The 14122-nt window shown below is 37.9% G+C and overlaps 1 protein-coding gene across 1 annotated transcript in view; it reads left to right on the top strand.

The window, feature by feature from the left end:
* The window catches only part of LOC126176364 (testis-expressed protein 47-like), a 124264-nt gene that overhangs the window by 17437 nt on the left and 92705 nt on the right, over positions 1-14122 (top strand). The window contains exon 2 of the mRNA XM_049923519.1: positions 8032-8202. Coding sequence (XP_049779476.1) covers positions 8032-8202 — 171 coding nt within the window. The remainder of the gene's footprint in view (positions 1-8031; positions 8203-14122) is intronic.

Raw genomic sequence — 14122 nt, 5'->3', positions numbered from 1 at the left:
TGGGTGCATATAGCTGATGAGGACGTCATCTTGTTCATGTGAAATACGCTATTAAGTTTATTTGAAAGGCATGGACAGCAATGGTATCATAATCGAGACAGTCGCTGATCATACAAATGCTAATACTCTGATATTCTTTACCACCAAAATAGATAACAAATACTTGTAATGTGGCCTGATTAATCTCCCAATGAAATCCTTGCACAGCATCTTTAACAACAAATGAATAATTCTCATCAAAATACATCAATATAATTAATTCATTTTCTGCAAGATTTCTTTTTAACTGCTTAAGATATAAACGTTAGTGTTTTGTCACAAGGTGCTGACTTCTTAAACCGGTAATTTTCAAAATCACTGTCTCCATGAAATCTTCAATAGTTCTCCGACATGTCTCCAATGTGTGTCTGTCAGTATGGACCTATTGTTGGTATTACGGTGTTTCTTCAGGGTCATAGTCTTTAAAAGCATGTTCAAGAAAAGACTCTAGTTGTATTTTTGCTGGACATTCCTCACAACATTGCAGCAGACAGTCTTTTGATTCCAAACTGCATACAGTTTTTTTTTTCTCAAAACCTTGTAGTCTTCTTGGATGGATGTTTGTGGAGTCAATGTTATTTTGACATTTTGATGAATTGTAAATAGACATATTGAACGTGATCCAGAAGCACCAACTGTAGTACACCAGTACACCATTTCAACCTAAACTCACTAAATTTTGAGAAGCTCAGTTGATTACCAGATTGCTTACAATAAGCAATGAACATTTCTTTTGGGTTTCAAAGGAGCAGATGTTTCTGCTTGTGAATCTTTTTCTCATGTATTTTTACTAGAACACAATCCTTTTAGTCTGGGCACAAATAAGAAAACTTGACATCTCCAAAAAAAGTATGGACATTTTGTTTTACTTCATCGTTGAGCTTTTTCCTTTTTTGGTTTGCATGTGTAGCCAAAATCCCATCTTCTATCTTTAGTTTGCTAGACTTCTTCTCCATTTTAGTCGATACAGCAAGTTCTTTAGCTGTTTTTTCAATAGTCCAGCTATTTGGGGTCAGGTTCAAAATTTGAACTTTACTGCAATTTCTTGAAGCCTGAAGCTTAAGATTAAATTCTTCCGTTAAGATATCCATAGCTTTAAATTTTTGGCACCCTTCCATTTGTATTTGAGCAATATCTACTTGGCTCACACCATCAGCTGTGGCAATTACCTAAGTAATGCTACCCTGGGCTTTCAGAACTTTGCACTTTATGTATCCCATGGAATCCCTTTTGCTGATCCTTTGAACCTTTAATGGTGACTCTCCAAGTGATGATAATGAAGTATTGGCAGTAAAGCAAGCATCAACAACATCCATGTCTACAGTGGATGGTAATTCTTGCTTATCCTGGTGGGACAATTCTTTTTAGCCACTTCTTGCCTACATTTGGTACAGATTTTCTGACCAGGTTTGAAAACATTACTCAATAACTCCAACCTATTAGACATTGGTCGCTGCTGTTAAAAAGCCCTCTTGGTTACATGTCTTTCTTTACCAAATGGGTTGCAGCAAGTCTTCTGAGGGGGAGGGGGGGGGGGAAGTGAAATTTTGACATCAACAAGGAATTATGGTATGCACAAACTTAGCATCATCAGTAAAATCAAGCCAAGACCTATGTCATAGAAGCTCCTTGTCCATTGGTGACATTTCCTTAACTGATTGTAGTTGACTTTTGTCATAATAGACTGATGATAACTAATGACAATCAGCTCCTTCTGATCCACCAAAGCAGCTGGGTGAAGGGGTCTCTTGGTTCATTTCATACAATAGTTTATTAATCTATAACAAGCAATTTTGAAAGCTTATGAATATCCAGGTTTGAAGCATAGAAGATTCAGTCTTGTTTGTACATAAAATATACAAATTAGGCCATCAAAACATATTGTTTTAGTGCTTACCTTCAGCTACAACAATGATTATTGATTATTCAAACACTCAGTACTCAACACTATGACTGTAGTGTCAACACCAAAGATTACCCCTCGCAGGAGACTGACACAGTGAATATTGCCAATAATGAAAACAACAACTGAAAGAGGTATGTCAGCAAAGTATCACTGCTGTGAGGATAGGGCCTTAAAAAACTATTGCACTTTATAATGCTGATGGAAACTGAGGAACAATGCATAAATACACCACCATGCATTGTAGGGTTCAAACATTCTAAACAACATAACATTCCATTATGATCATCTAGATTTTCTGATCTTAAGAGCATTTACTGAAATTTTATTATATTTATGTTCTATGGTATAAAATAATGTAAAAACACTTGTTAGCACAGTTACATACCCTAAACTGCAGGTAAATCTTGCACTATTAAAAGACACTACAATTACACATTTTTTATTTACAACTTCAAGTTGTACTAAGTATTTACTGACAATCCATTTTCCCTACTTTTTGATAGGTATTCTTACTCATCAATATAGAAGGTCCAAAAATTAAACAATATAGCTTTGAAAGTTTAAAGCATGCTCTTTCCAACTTTTGTAAGGAAAAGAGGATTGAACAAGACACAGTTGAGATATTTCCCCTCAAAAATACCCTAAAATTTGCATCTAGAAGATTTTGGCAAACTTTGTGGATGCTTATTGTTGTGACTCGCCGATCTTTCAAAGTGCCACCGCACAGTTACACGCGTCCTCTACATGCGGCGCTGTCTGCCAGCCATGGAGCAGCAGTGCCACCTAAGTGGCCAGCCAGCCAGCGGCCGCTAGACTTGGACTCAGTGCTGATTTGACTGTTACAGTGTACACACGTCTTACTTTGTTTACTTGATCTGTGACTTACATGTATTGTGTTGTCCTTGAAATATATTTGTTCAACTTGACGTTATAACGCGTTTCTTTTCTTCTAGGCATCCAATGTTAGTTAAATTTGATTAATATGTAGACATTTAGGTATGAATAACCCTCTGAAGTTTTGGTGTAATTGGTTCATATGAAAAGTAGCAGCAGTTCTGGAGGCTTGTATCTATGTTTAGGTGTGGCTAAATCCCAAATTTTTGCCATGGTGTGATTCAGAATAAAAAGTTGTCATGTATGCTAAAGCAAATGACCAAATGTGTGCTAGAACTTTTAAAGAAGCCTAACAAACTTGGCACAACTGCACCTGCGAAGGTGAGTAGCCTCTCTTTAAAGCCCCTAAAAATTCAACCCCTGATGATACTGGACTGAAATTTGTTATAACCATCCAAGACCATATAGAACCTTCACACCAAATTTCATTAGATTTGGAGATGGTCGAGTGGGGACACTTCTTAATATTGGTCCCTTTGAAGTGGAATGACCCGTAAACTACCAATGTCTATATTAGCTGCACTGCCCCACACGGATATACAATAGGAAATGTGCAGGATAAATTAGACCATACCACATTTTTAGTAAAGTGTCTTGATCAATAGTTTGTGACATTTTTCGCATGAGAAATATATTTGTGCTAATTTTTTGAGAAATTTTATTTATATGAGCCTCCCATGTCATGAAACTGTCCACCATCAATTCCAGGAACTTCCTGTAATTTACTTCTGAAATACATGAGTCCCTGAACTTGATATCATTTGCTTTGACTGCCCTGTTTGCTTGTATTCTCATGAAAGTTGTTTTGCTTCCATTTATAGAAAAGTTGCATCTTCCAAAATATTTGTATGCCTCATCCATCTCTAAACATATCTATGTTTTAAGGTGACTGGTAGAGATATGTAATCATGAAACATAATCACTGTCTTATTTATGGCTTCTGGTGTGTCATTTACATAGAGAATAAATAGTGATGGTACCAATACTGAGCCTAGTGGTACACGTGTTTTACCTCTATGAATGTTGAAACCAAATTTTTGAATCTGTTGCCCTTTTTATGTTTTATCTCTACATATTGTTGTCCATTTTTAGTAATATTGTTTGCTGTGCCTCTTATGCCTTGTGTTGTTGTTGTGGTCTTCAGTCCTGAGACTGGTTTGATGCAGCTCTCCATGCTACTCTATCCTGCGCAAGCTTCTTCATCTCCCAATACGTACTGCAGCCTACATCCTTCTGAATCTGTTTAGTGTATTCATCTCTTGGTCTCCCTCTACGATTTTTACCCTCCATGCTGCCCTCCAATACTAAATTGGTGATCCCTTTATGTCTCAGAACATGTCCTACCAACCGATCCCTTCTTCTTGTCAAGTTGTGCCACAAACTCCTCTTCTCCCCAATGCTATTCAATACTTCCTCATTAGTTACGTGATCTACCCATCTAGTCTTCAGCATTCTTCTGTAGCACCACATTTCAAAGGCTTCTATTCTCTTCTTGTCCAAACTAGTTATCGTCCATGTTTCACTTCCATACATGGCTACACTCCATACAAATATTTTCAGAAACGACTTCCTGACATTTAAATCTATACTCGATGTTAACAAATTTCTCTTCTTCAGAAATGCTTTCCTTGCCATTGCCAGTCTACATTTTATATCCTCTCTACTTCGACCATCATCAATTATTTTGCTCCCCAAATAGCAAAACTCCTTTACTACTTTAAGTGTCTCATTTCCTAATCTAATTCCCTCAGCATCACCTGACTTAATTCGACCGCATTCCATTATCCTCGTTTTGCTTTTGTTGATGTTCGTCTTATATCCTCCTTTCAAGACACTGTCCATTCCGTTCAACTGCTCATTGGCGAACCTTAAAGTTTTTATTTCTTTTCCATGGATTTTAATACCTACTCCAAATTTTTCTTTTGTTTCCTTTACTGCTTGCTCAATATACAGATTGAATAACATCGGGGAGAGGCTACAACCCTGTCTCACTCCCTTACCAACCACTGCTTCCCTTTCATGTCTCTCGACTCTTGTAACTGCCATCTGGTTTCTGTGCAAATTGTAAATAGCCTTTCGCTCCCTGTATTTTACCCCTGCCATCTTCAGAATGTGAAAGAGATTATTCCAGTCAACATTGTCAAAAGCTTTCTCCAAGTCTACACATGCTAGAAACGTAGGTTTGCCTTTTCTTAATCTAGCTTCTAAGATAAGTCGTAGGGCCAGTATTGTCTCACGTGTTCCCATATTGGTTTAATTTTTCTATGGTGGCATAACATACATGACAACTTTTTATTCTGAATCACACCATGTAAAAATTTAGTGGCATACACAATCAAACACCTTTGATAGGCCTAGAAATAGACTACAAACTTGTTTCTGTTTGGAATCAATGGAAAACCAACTCAAAATTCCCACATGAGTGAAAACTATGAACTTTCTCAAACATAAAATATGGAACTGTTGCATCACCTTTCTAGTTACCTGACCTGTCACTTTTAACTTCGTCTTATTCTGAAGATTAAGAAACACATTAGTGGGACATCTGCTACAACATTCAGGAAGGAGCACTAGAAGAGGGAAACAGTAGAATCAGACTAATATTATAAAATATAAAACAGAATATAGAAAATGTTGGGAGTAATAGTTACAGAGAGAAGAAAAGATTTTCATAACACAGAGAAAGATGGAGGATAACATTCAATAAGTTGAAATTTTCATTCATTCATTCACATATCGTGTACTGTAAATCGTATCATAAAGATGACTCTTCAGGAATGTGGAACACATGAGGTTATACATTAATAAGCAAAAGAAGCCACAGCAGACTAATAAGTTGTGGCTAGCACTCACACTGATATTATGGAAATCATGTCAAAATTACTTTGTGTATATGAATATAATAGAGGGAAACATTCCACGTGGGAAAGATATATCTAAAAACAAAGATGATGAGGCTTACCAAACAAAAGCACTGGCAGGTTGATAGACACACAAACAAACACAAACATACACACAAAATTCAAGCTTTCACAACAAACCATTGCTTCATCAAGAAAGAGGGAAGGAGAGGGAAAGACGAAAGGATGTGGGTTTTTAGGGAGAGGGTAAGGAGTCATTCCAATCCCGGGAGCGGAAAGTCTTACCTTAGGGGGAAAAAAAGACAGGTATACACTCGCACACACACACACACATATCCATCCGCACATACACACACAGAAATGTCTGCTTGTGTCTGTGTATGTGCGGATGGATATGTGTGTGTGTGCGAGTGTATACCTGTCCTTTTTTCCGCCTAAGGTAAGTCTTTCCGTTCCCGGGGTTGGAATGACTCCTTACCCTCTCCCTTAAAACCCACATCCTTTCGTCTTTCCCTCTCCTTCCCTCTTTCCTGATGAAGCAACGGTTTGTTGCGAAAGCTTGAATTTTGTGTGTATGTTTGTGTTTGTTTGTGTGTCTATCGACCTGCCAGCGCTTTTGTTTGGTAAGTCTCATCATCTTTGTTTTTAGTTAGTTTGTGTATATTATGATAAAAACAGCTACGTTAAAAAAAATCCACTGGTACTCTTATGCAACTTAACTGCTGTTTTAGAAATATTTCAAACAAAGCATGTATGTAACAACACTCTACTATCAGTTGACTGGTAAAGTCAAGATCTGTTTCACATATTAAACATTAGAGTTATGCAGAATTTACAGCCTGGGGTCCAAGGACTCTGATAAATTATAAAAGGAGTATCTAAGGAGAGGTATTATTGTACTTTCTTTTGTATGTCTGGGGATTTTAAATATCCTGCCTGATGTCTGTTGGTCACTGCTTATCGAATTTTGCACCAGAATAAAAAATTCCATTCTAAATCCTAAACAGCAAACCATAATCTATATGGACTTTATTGTTACTTCTAGTATTGTGGTTGTCATTTTTATATTCAATCATAAACTCATTCTTGTTGTTAACGCCAAATACCATTATGGAGTGTCTGGCACATAAGTCTAAGAATCCCTTGGCTCCAGAGAGGCTTCTGCATTCTTGTTGTTAACTCCAAATACCATTATGAAGTGTTTGGTGTATAACTCTAAGAATCCCTTGGTTCCAGAGAGGCTTCTGCAAGATGTTCAGTTGTTTTATTTTTACACAATTTAGTAGAAAAAATGATTTGTTGACTTTAGCAGCATTGCCCCAGAAGATTATGTAAGAGGACAGAATTGAACAAAAGTGTGTAAAGTATGCCAGCAATACTTTCTCAAGGTCAAAATAGTGAGAAATATTTCTGAGTGCAAAGCTGTTAGTTGTGAAACAGCTATAAGTCTGTTAAATTAACTAAAAGGTGTTAAAAGTGACAAGCATGTTATTTGGAGAGAATCTGGACCCATTTATCCTGCAACATAAAGATAGATTTAAGATTTTTTTACCTCTCAATGATTTAACAGTTCCATCACCTATCACTTGCATGTGGTGGAACAATATTGGCGTTAGTAGATAATAAAAAAAGCAGCAGCATTTACTGTCATTATACTGATATTTTTGTTGTTATTGTCTGGTTACCTAGATTGGAGAGGGGTGTTAAACACTCAGTTCCAGATTCTATTTGACTGTATTATTTTATACCCAGTATCACAAGGCACTGTTTTATTTATTTATTCATTTATTTCTTCTTTGCCGTTGGACTCCAAGTGATAATTTTCACCGGAGAGCATAGGGTGCATCATAATTTTATATATATATCAAATGTACAGTAAAGAAAATAAGTAAGTGTAATTCTGTACTTTTAAATTCTGGAAACATATGGGTCTGATGTATATCTTGCAGTGTATTATTTAACAGAAATAACATTTCATTCATTATGCTGTTAAAGTATTGTTTAATTTTCTCATCAGTTCTTAATTATTCATGTAGCCTACTCCATAAATAAGGAGGACTTCTGTTTCATTTTATAAGGCATTACATCAGTTATTATAAATATATTGTCACAGTTTTTTCTCACTGTAAGTTATGTTGTTGTTCCTTGTCTTCAACGTATGTGAAATATTGTTTCACTGAATATAGCCAATACAAAAATCTTAATAAATTCAAAAGCAATGGAGCATCAGATACAGCTATCATTTAGGATGCTAAAGTTTTGCTTTCTTTTTAAGAATTCATTAATTACACATTTCAATATGTTTATCTGTAATAATATAAATAATTACAGAGAACCTTTCTGCATCGCATGATTTATATCGGGCGCCATAATTTTGAAGACCAGCAAGCCATTACACAATTATTTGAGGCAACAATAAAAACAATTAATGGTGGATACTGTGATGAGCCTCTTACTGGATTGTTTTTGTGGTATAATGACTACTTCATCCATGTTCTTGAGGTGAGCCCGAAAAGTAAACATATGAAAGAATCTCAATGTACGATTGAAGAGTTGTGTACTGTGTTATTACTAGACAATATTACAATTTTGATGAAAGAGTAATGCGATCTAGTTCTTGGATTTATTTCAGTCGTGGTGTGCAGGGTACTAAGAGTAAGATTACCAATTCATACATTTTTTATTGTACACTAATTTGTAGGAGTCTTACTTAACAAATTAGAAGATTGCAAGGGAGAAGAATTCAGGGAGCAGTCTATTGCTTGAGATCATAAATCATTGTTGACAATCATATCTCATCTCCATTGTTAATGAAGTTAACTTGTACCTGTTAGATATGTGGTGCATAAAAGAAGCTTTCAGGGATGTGGCCTGTCTTTCTCGTGATATTGAAGTACTCATTGTCTTCTTGTTATGATGTACTATGAAAAGTGAGAATCTATATGATAAAAAAAAAAAAGTTCTTTCAACTTCTACGTACTGTGTGTTTGTGTGTGGTCCCTGCCATTTTTCTAAAGAAGATTTTACAAGATATGGGCTCAGGATCAACGGTCCTCAGTGACATGAAGTGAAGGTACCATCTAGATAACAAGACAGGTTGGAAGATCATTCAAAACACTGAGAAATTGTCAGTACTGAATTTTTCTTCCCTTTTGTGGATTGCAAAGAGGATTTGTAAATGATATTATGGAAGCAGTGTGAAAGTCATAGATGTGACTGAACTGACAAAAATAAGTGGGAAAGTTTTCTTACTGCATGATATATTTACAGTGAATAAGTAAATGGTCAAATATCATGGATGAGTAAGAAATCAGATTGTTGAATAAAGATAATTACCACAACTATTCTCAGAGAACTAAGGGAACTTCATGATTAAACATTCTTGGTGTGCAATCGACCATGGAATGTGAAATACATTTACAGCGGACGAACGAAAAGCAAAACGAAAGGGCGTGGGAATTCTACTAACAACAGTAGATGATAATTCACTTGATGGTAAACAAGACTGCAAAATTGCAAAAGAAATATGGGTACATTGACAGCATCTTTTACACATTTTGATTTGTGGCATAGAATGTTTGTGCTAAAGGAAAAAAACAAATGATGTGGAAATGTTCAAAGGGGATGAAGCCATGGCAAAAGCCAGCATGATAACAGTCATGGCAATTATGAAAAAAACATATGAGCATGGTTCACAATGTTTTTGTTGTGAAGAGCATGGACATTTTGGAAAATATTACCTGTAGTTTGGTGATCACATTTTAAACAATGAGCAATCAAAATGTGAAAATGAGGCAGACAAAAATCTGCAAATGTAACTACTAACAAAAGTGTGTTACTGACACCAAGGCATAGTAGTACAAAATTTCATCCTACAAATGAGTTAACTGTGACCATGTTGTACACTGATGCATATTCACCTGCGACAGACATTATTTTCTGAGAAAACAAATGAAACGAAGCATGGATTTTGGACAGTGAACTAACAGACCACATGACTTACCAGCGTGAAAAATTCATCACTTTCACCAAATATGAAGAGTCAACAAAAGTAGCTGGTGGTGAATATTTGCAAAGTTCTGGTTTTCACATTGTACGCATATACCTATCAGAAGAATGAGGAGGATAAATAGTCATCTTGCACTGTACATTGTACATTCCAGACGTCATGTATCAGTCCCTCAGGCAACCGATAAAAAAGTGATTGTATCTTAAATAAAAGTTGGAGCTAGAATTGTGAGACAAAATGGGAAAATAACTGTGAAGGCTTCAGTCCCTAAGGCAACCAATAAAAGAGTGATTGTATCTTTAATAAAAGCTGGAGCTAGAATTGTGAGACAAAATGGGCAAATAACAGTCTGTACTAGATAAGTGATGATAACTCCAGTATTTCAATGTATGGATGTGGCCCTGCCACAAATCTTGCCAGTAGTCAGGAAATGGATTTATGGCACTGAACGCTGGGCCATTTTCATGTTGATAAAGCTAAGAAACAGTCAGATGTAATGCAAACTCTCAAAGCATCAAATGACTGGACAAATCAGTTCAACTGTGTGTATGCTGAAAACAAGATGAAAGCTAAACCTTTCGCCAAACAGACTAAAAACAGAACAAATGAACTGCTGTGTTTCATACACAGTGATGTAATGTGTGTCTCTGCCTCCTAAACATTTGGTGGAACGAAATATGATGCCTCCATTGTATACTACACTACCAGTTCTTCAAAATCTTGTCTTGTTTTTGAACCTTTTCCCATGACAATGTTGAAGTCTCCACATATAACATTCCTATGTCAATTTTGAAGTCTCCGTATATAACAATGTTTTTCTTCATATTCATTCTTAGTAAGTTAGTAATTTTGTTTTTCAGAAAGATACTAATCTCGCCACCTGGTGATCTGTACACACAAAGATTGTATGTCATGTGTAACTACATTAGTAATTTCGAAGTCTTTGTCTCTAGTTATGTGTTAACTAACATTTTTACTGTTTACAGGCTTTAGGAGATTTCCTGTTTTAATGTATACAGAAATTCCGCCACCTTTATGTTTAGATCTAAAGAGGTAACTACAAGGGGATTTCAATAAGTAATGCAACACATTTTTTTCTTCTCAGCCAGTTTCAGTTGAAAAAATAAAGAATATGTTGTGGGACACTGTGGAATATTCCCACTTCAGCCCCTGCAATTTCATAAGTACCAACACGTGGTGGCGCAATATGTAGCCTTCAAAAATGGCATCCGTAACAGAGGTGTGTTCCAAAATAGAGAGCTGCCATTTTGAGTTTGTTAGGCAGAAAACAAGAATATCACAGATACTCATAAGTGTTTGCAGAATGTCTACAGGGATGTAGCAGTGAATAAAAGCAAAATGAGTCATTAGGCAAGGCATCTGTCATCATTGCAACGAGGTCACACAAACCTGTCCGATTTGCTGCGTGCCATCTGGCTGCACATAGCTGTGACTCCTGCAACATTTGAACGCACGTACACTGTCAGTCGAGTTTTTCGATGGCTCAGGCCTCATTGCACAACTGGATGTCTTTATTTGTTGTGCTGACTTACTTGTCCACCAGTTGGGGTACTCGAGTTTGCTTACTGGGTTCCTCACTGTCTAACAGAAAATCATAAAGAGCAATGGACATCTGTGCAGAATTGCTTGTGTATTATAAGGCTTATTATGACAATGTTTTGTCGAACATCATCATAGGTGATGAAACATGGGTTCATCACTTCGAACTTGAAACAAAATGGCAGTCCATGGAGTGGTAGGTACCACACCACCTCTCCTCCAATGAAAAAGTTCAAAGCCAAACCCTCAGTTGGTAAAATCATGGTGACAGTCTTCTGGGACTCTGAAGGGGATATTCTGTTTGGTGTCCTCCCTCATGGTGCAACTCTGAAGAGTTTGTGCTACCCTCAAGAAATTGAAGAAATGGCTTCAGTGTGTTTGTTGCCACAAAAATGCAAATGAACATCTCCTTCTCCATGACAATGCAAGGTTTCACACAAGTCTGTGCAGCTGATAGGAGCTTAAAAAACTTCATTCGACTGTTCTTCCTCATCCACCCTACAGCCCAGATCTCACACTTTCTGACTTCCATCTGTCTTGTCCAGTGAAGGATGCTCTCTGTGGGAAGCATATGTGGATGAGGGGGTGATTCTTGATGTAGCAAGATGTGGCTCTGATGACTACCAGTAGAGTGATACCATGCAAGCATACAGGTCTTCCCAGTAAGATAGCTTAAGGCCATTACATTGAACAAATACTGTGTTTAAAAATAAGGTTTTGTAGCAAAAAGAGTGGGAAATAATATGGTGTATTGGAATCCTGAATAAAACCAGCGTGCTTTCATTAAAAAATGTTGCATTACTTATTGAACATACTTCATAGATAAGGTGTAATCTTTTATGGTCAGATTATCTATATGACTTTCAGTTAGCTCATGTTCGCTGATGGGTAATATGTCTGACTGTACTTCACTTTGGAATCTTGCTGCTTCTAGTTGTGTATTATCAGTGTATGAGATATTCTGATGGAAGTATTCTCATGTAATTTTTCTTTTCCTGACCTACATGTTGTAATATCCTTATCCGAATGCTTAACTGGTAGCATTGAAATGCACTCTTTGAAGTACCAACATTTTATTACAAGAACCAAACTAAATACAACTTCTGAGAATAAAGTCCACACAACATGAGAACAACAATGTATTGAGAAGCAGGGAAGACTAATAACAACACAGTCCTGTGAGTTGGGACTCATCCATAGCCCACGGATGAGTAGCAAGATGCTGTAACAATGTGGTCCCACAAAGCGATGAACCTAAAGGCAGTCACATATGAATACTGCAAAGTGGTGGCCTCAGGAGCAGCTGACAGAAATGTAGCAGCAGACATGATTCACAGTGAGGCAACACCTTTGTGGAAGTGGCAGTGGCAGCAGCAGGCGGGGTCTGCAGCTGAGACCTGTTGCAGAGACTTGGAGCAGCTATTGGTTGGTTGGAGCCTGGAACATAATTGTGTTTCAAAGCATGGAGTGCTGACCTAAGTAGTTGTATGTGGAAGGATACATACGCAGTGTCATGTGGACACATTACCATGTTCACATAAGTGTGACCTGTGACCACAGTGCTGTGTGCAGCAACTTAAATGCTATGTTGTGGCAAGGCAGGTGCTGCCGACCACTATGGAACCTGCAGGCGGTTTGACTGTGCACAGTACCATGACTATTTACAAAAGACCTCTGAGATGAAGCAGTGGCTGTTCCTAACCTACAAAGCATAGACTGAAGTGTTGTTGCCAAATATGCATGGGCCCAGCCCTGCAAATATCATACCTTTGCGCCCATAACAAGGGATGGTGCAACTGTCTCCAAGAAGTGCAGCACTCAAGGGAGGAGGCACAACACAGCTGCCGGCATCAACTGTCCACCAACTGGAATGAAACAACACAAACAGTCATTGGGTAAGCACATGCCTGAGAACTGACCAACAAGTTACTGAATATTGTATTCTTGCATTCTACAAGCAAGGAGTAGAACCAAAAATCTATGCATGAAAGGAACACCAGAATTGTCATTAACATTTGAATAAAAATGCAAGATACAACTAAAAAGACTGCTGATCATTCAGTGCAGGACCATTGGCATTGGATACCCAGTAACATCCAAATGCTCAGCACAAGGCACATGAATATACTAAATCAAACTGCTAACCAACAACAAAAAATTAATCCCAACAAAACAAACTTGCAGTGTCTGTGTGTGGGAACAGTGACTGACCTCTGTTGCAGGTAGAAACTGGAAAGGGCCAGGTGATGGCAGGCCTTTCAGCAAAACTGCCATGAAGGCACAACCCATGGCTCAGAAGAACATATGATGGGGTCAGCAGCACAAGTGGAAATGCTGAGACCAGCGGTAAGGAATGCTTTGACCAGTGGTAGAGCCGGCACCAGCAGTGGAAGCAGCTGTATTTGCGGCTGCAGTGACACCAATGGGGCTGACTGCGCTGGCTGAAGGAATGACAGAGTTGGTAAGGGGACCAGCTGTAGCAGAGCCAGCAATGAACACACTGATAAGACAGTTGGCATTGGTACCGACAGGGCTGACTGGAATAGGGCAGGCAGTGAGAAGACTGCCAAACAGACTGACGTCATTGCAGACAGACTTAGCAATGACTGGAGGGCAAATTGGGACATGGCCGACAATATCCAGACTGAGCACAGGGCTGGTGTCATTGGTGACAGGCTTGGTGACAACAGGAGGGCCAGCTGGGACAGAGCCGCCTCCCAATGGGATTACACGCAAGGGCTGGGCTGAGAGCAGCGGAACTACTGTCATAGAACTCAGCGAAAAAGAAACTGAATGCTGCATGATACAACAATATTGGAAATAACCTGAGTGGCAAGGTCCCTGCTTGCCACA

Source organism: Schistocerca cancellata, chromosome 3, assembly GCF_023864275.1.
Source record: "Schistocerca cancellata isolate TAMUIC-IGC-003103 chromosome 3, iqSchCanc2.1, whole genome shotgun sequence".
NCBI classification, from domain to species: Eukaryota; Metazoa; Arthropoda; class Insecta; order Orthoptera; family Acrididae; genus Schistocerca; species Schistocerca cancellata.
The sequence above is the reverse complement of the archived record's forward strand: the minus strand, read 5'-3'. Positions and strand labels throughout refer to the sequence as shown.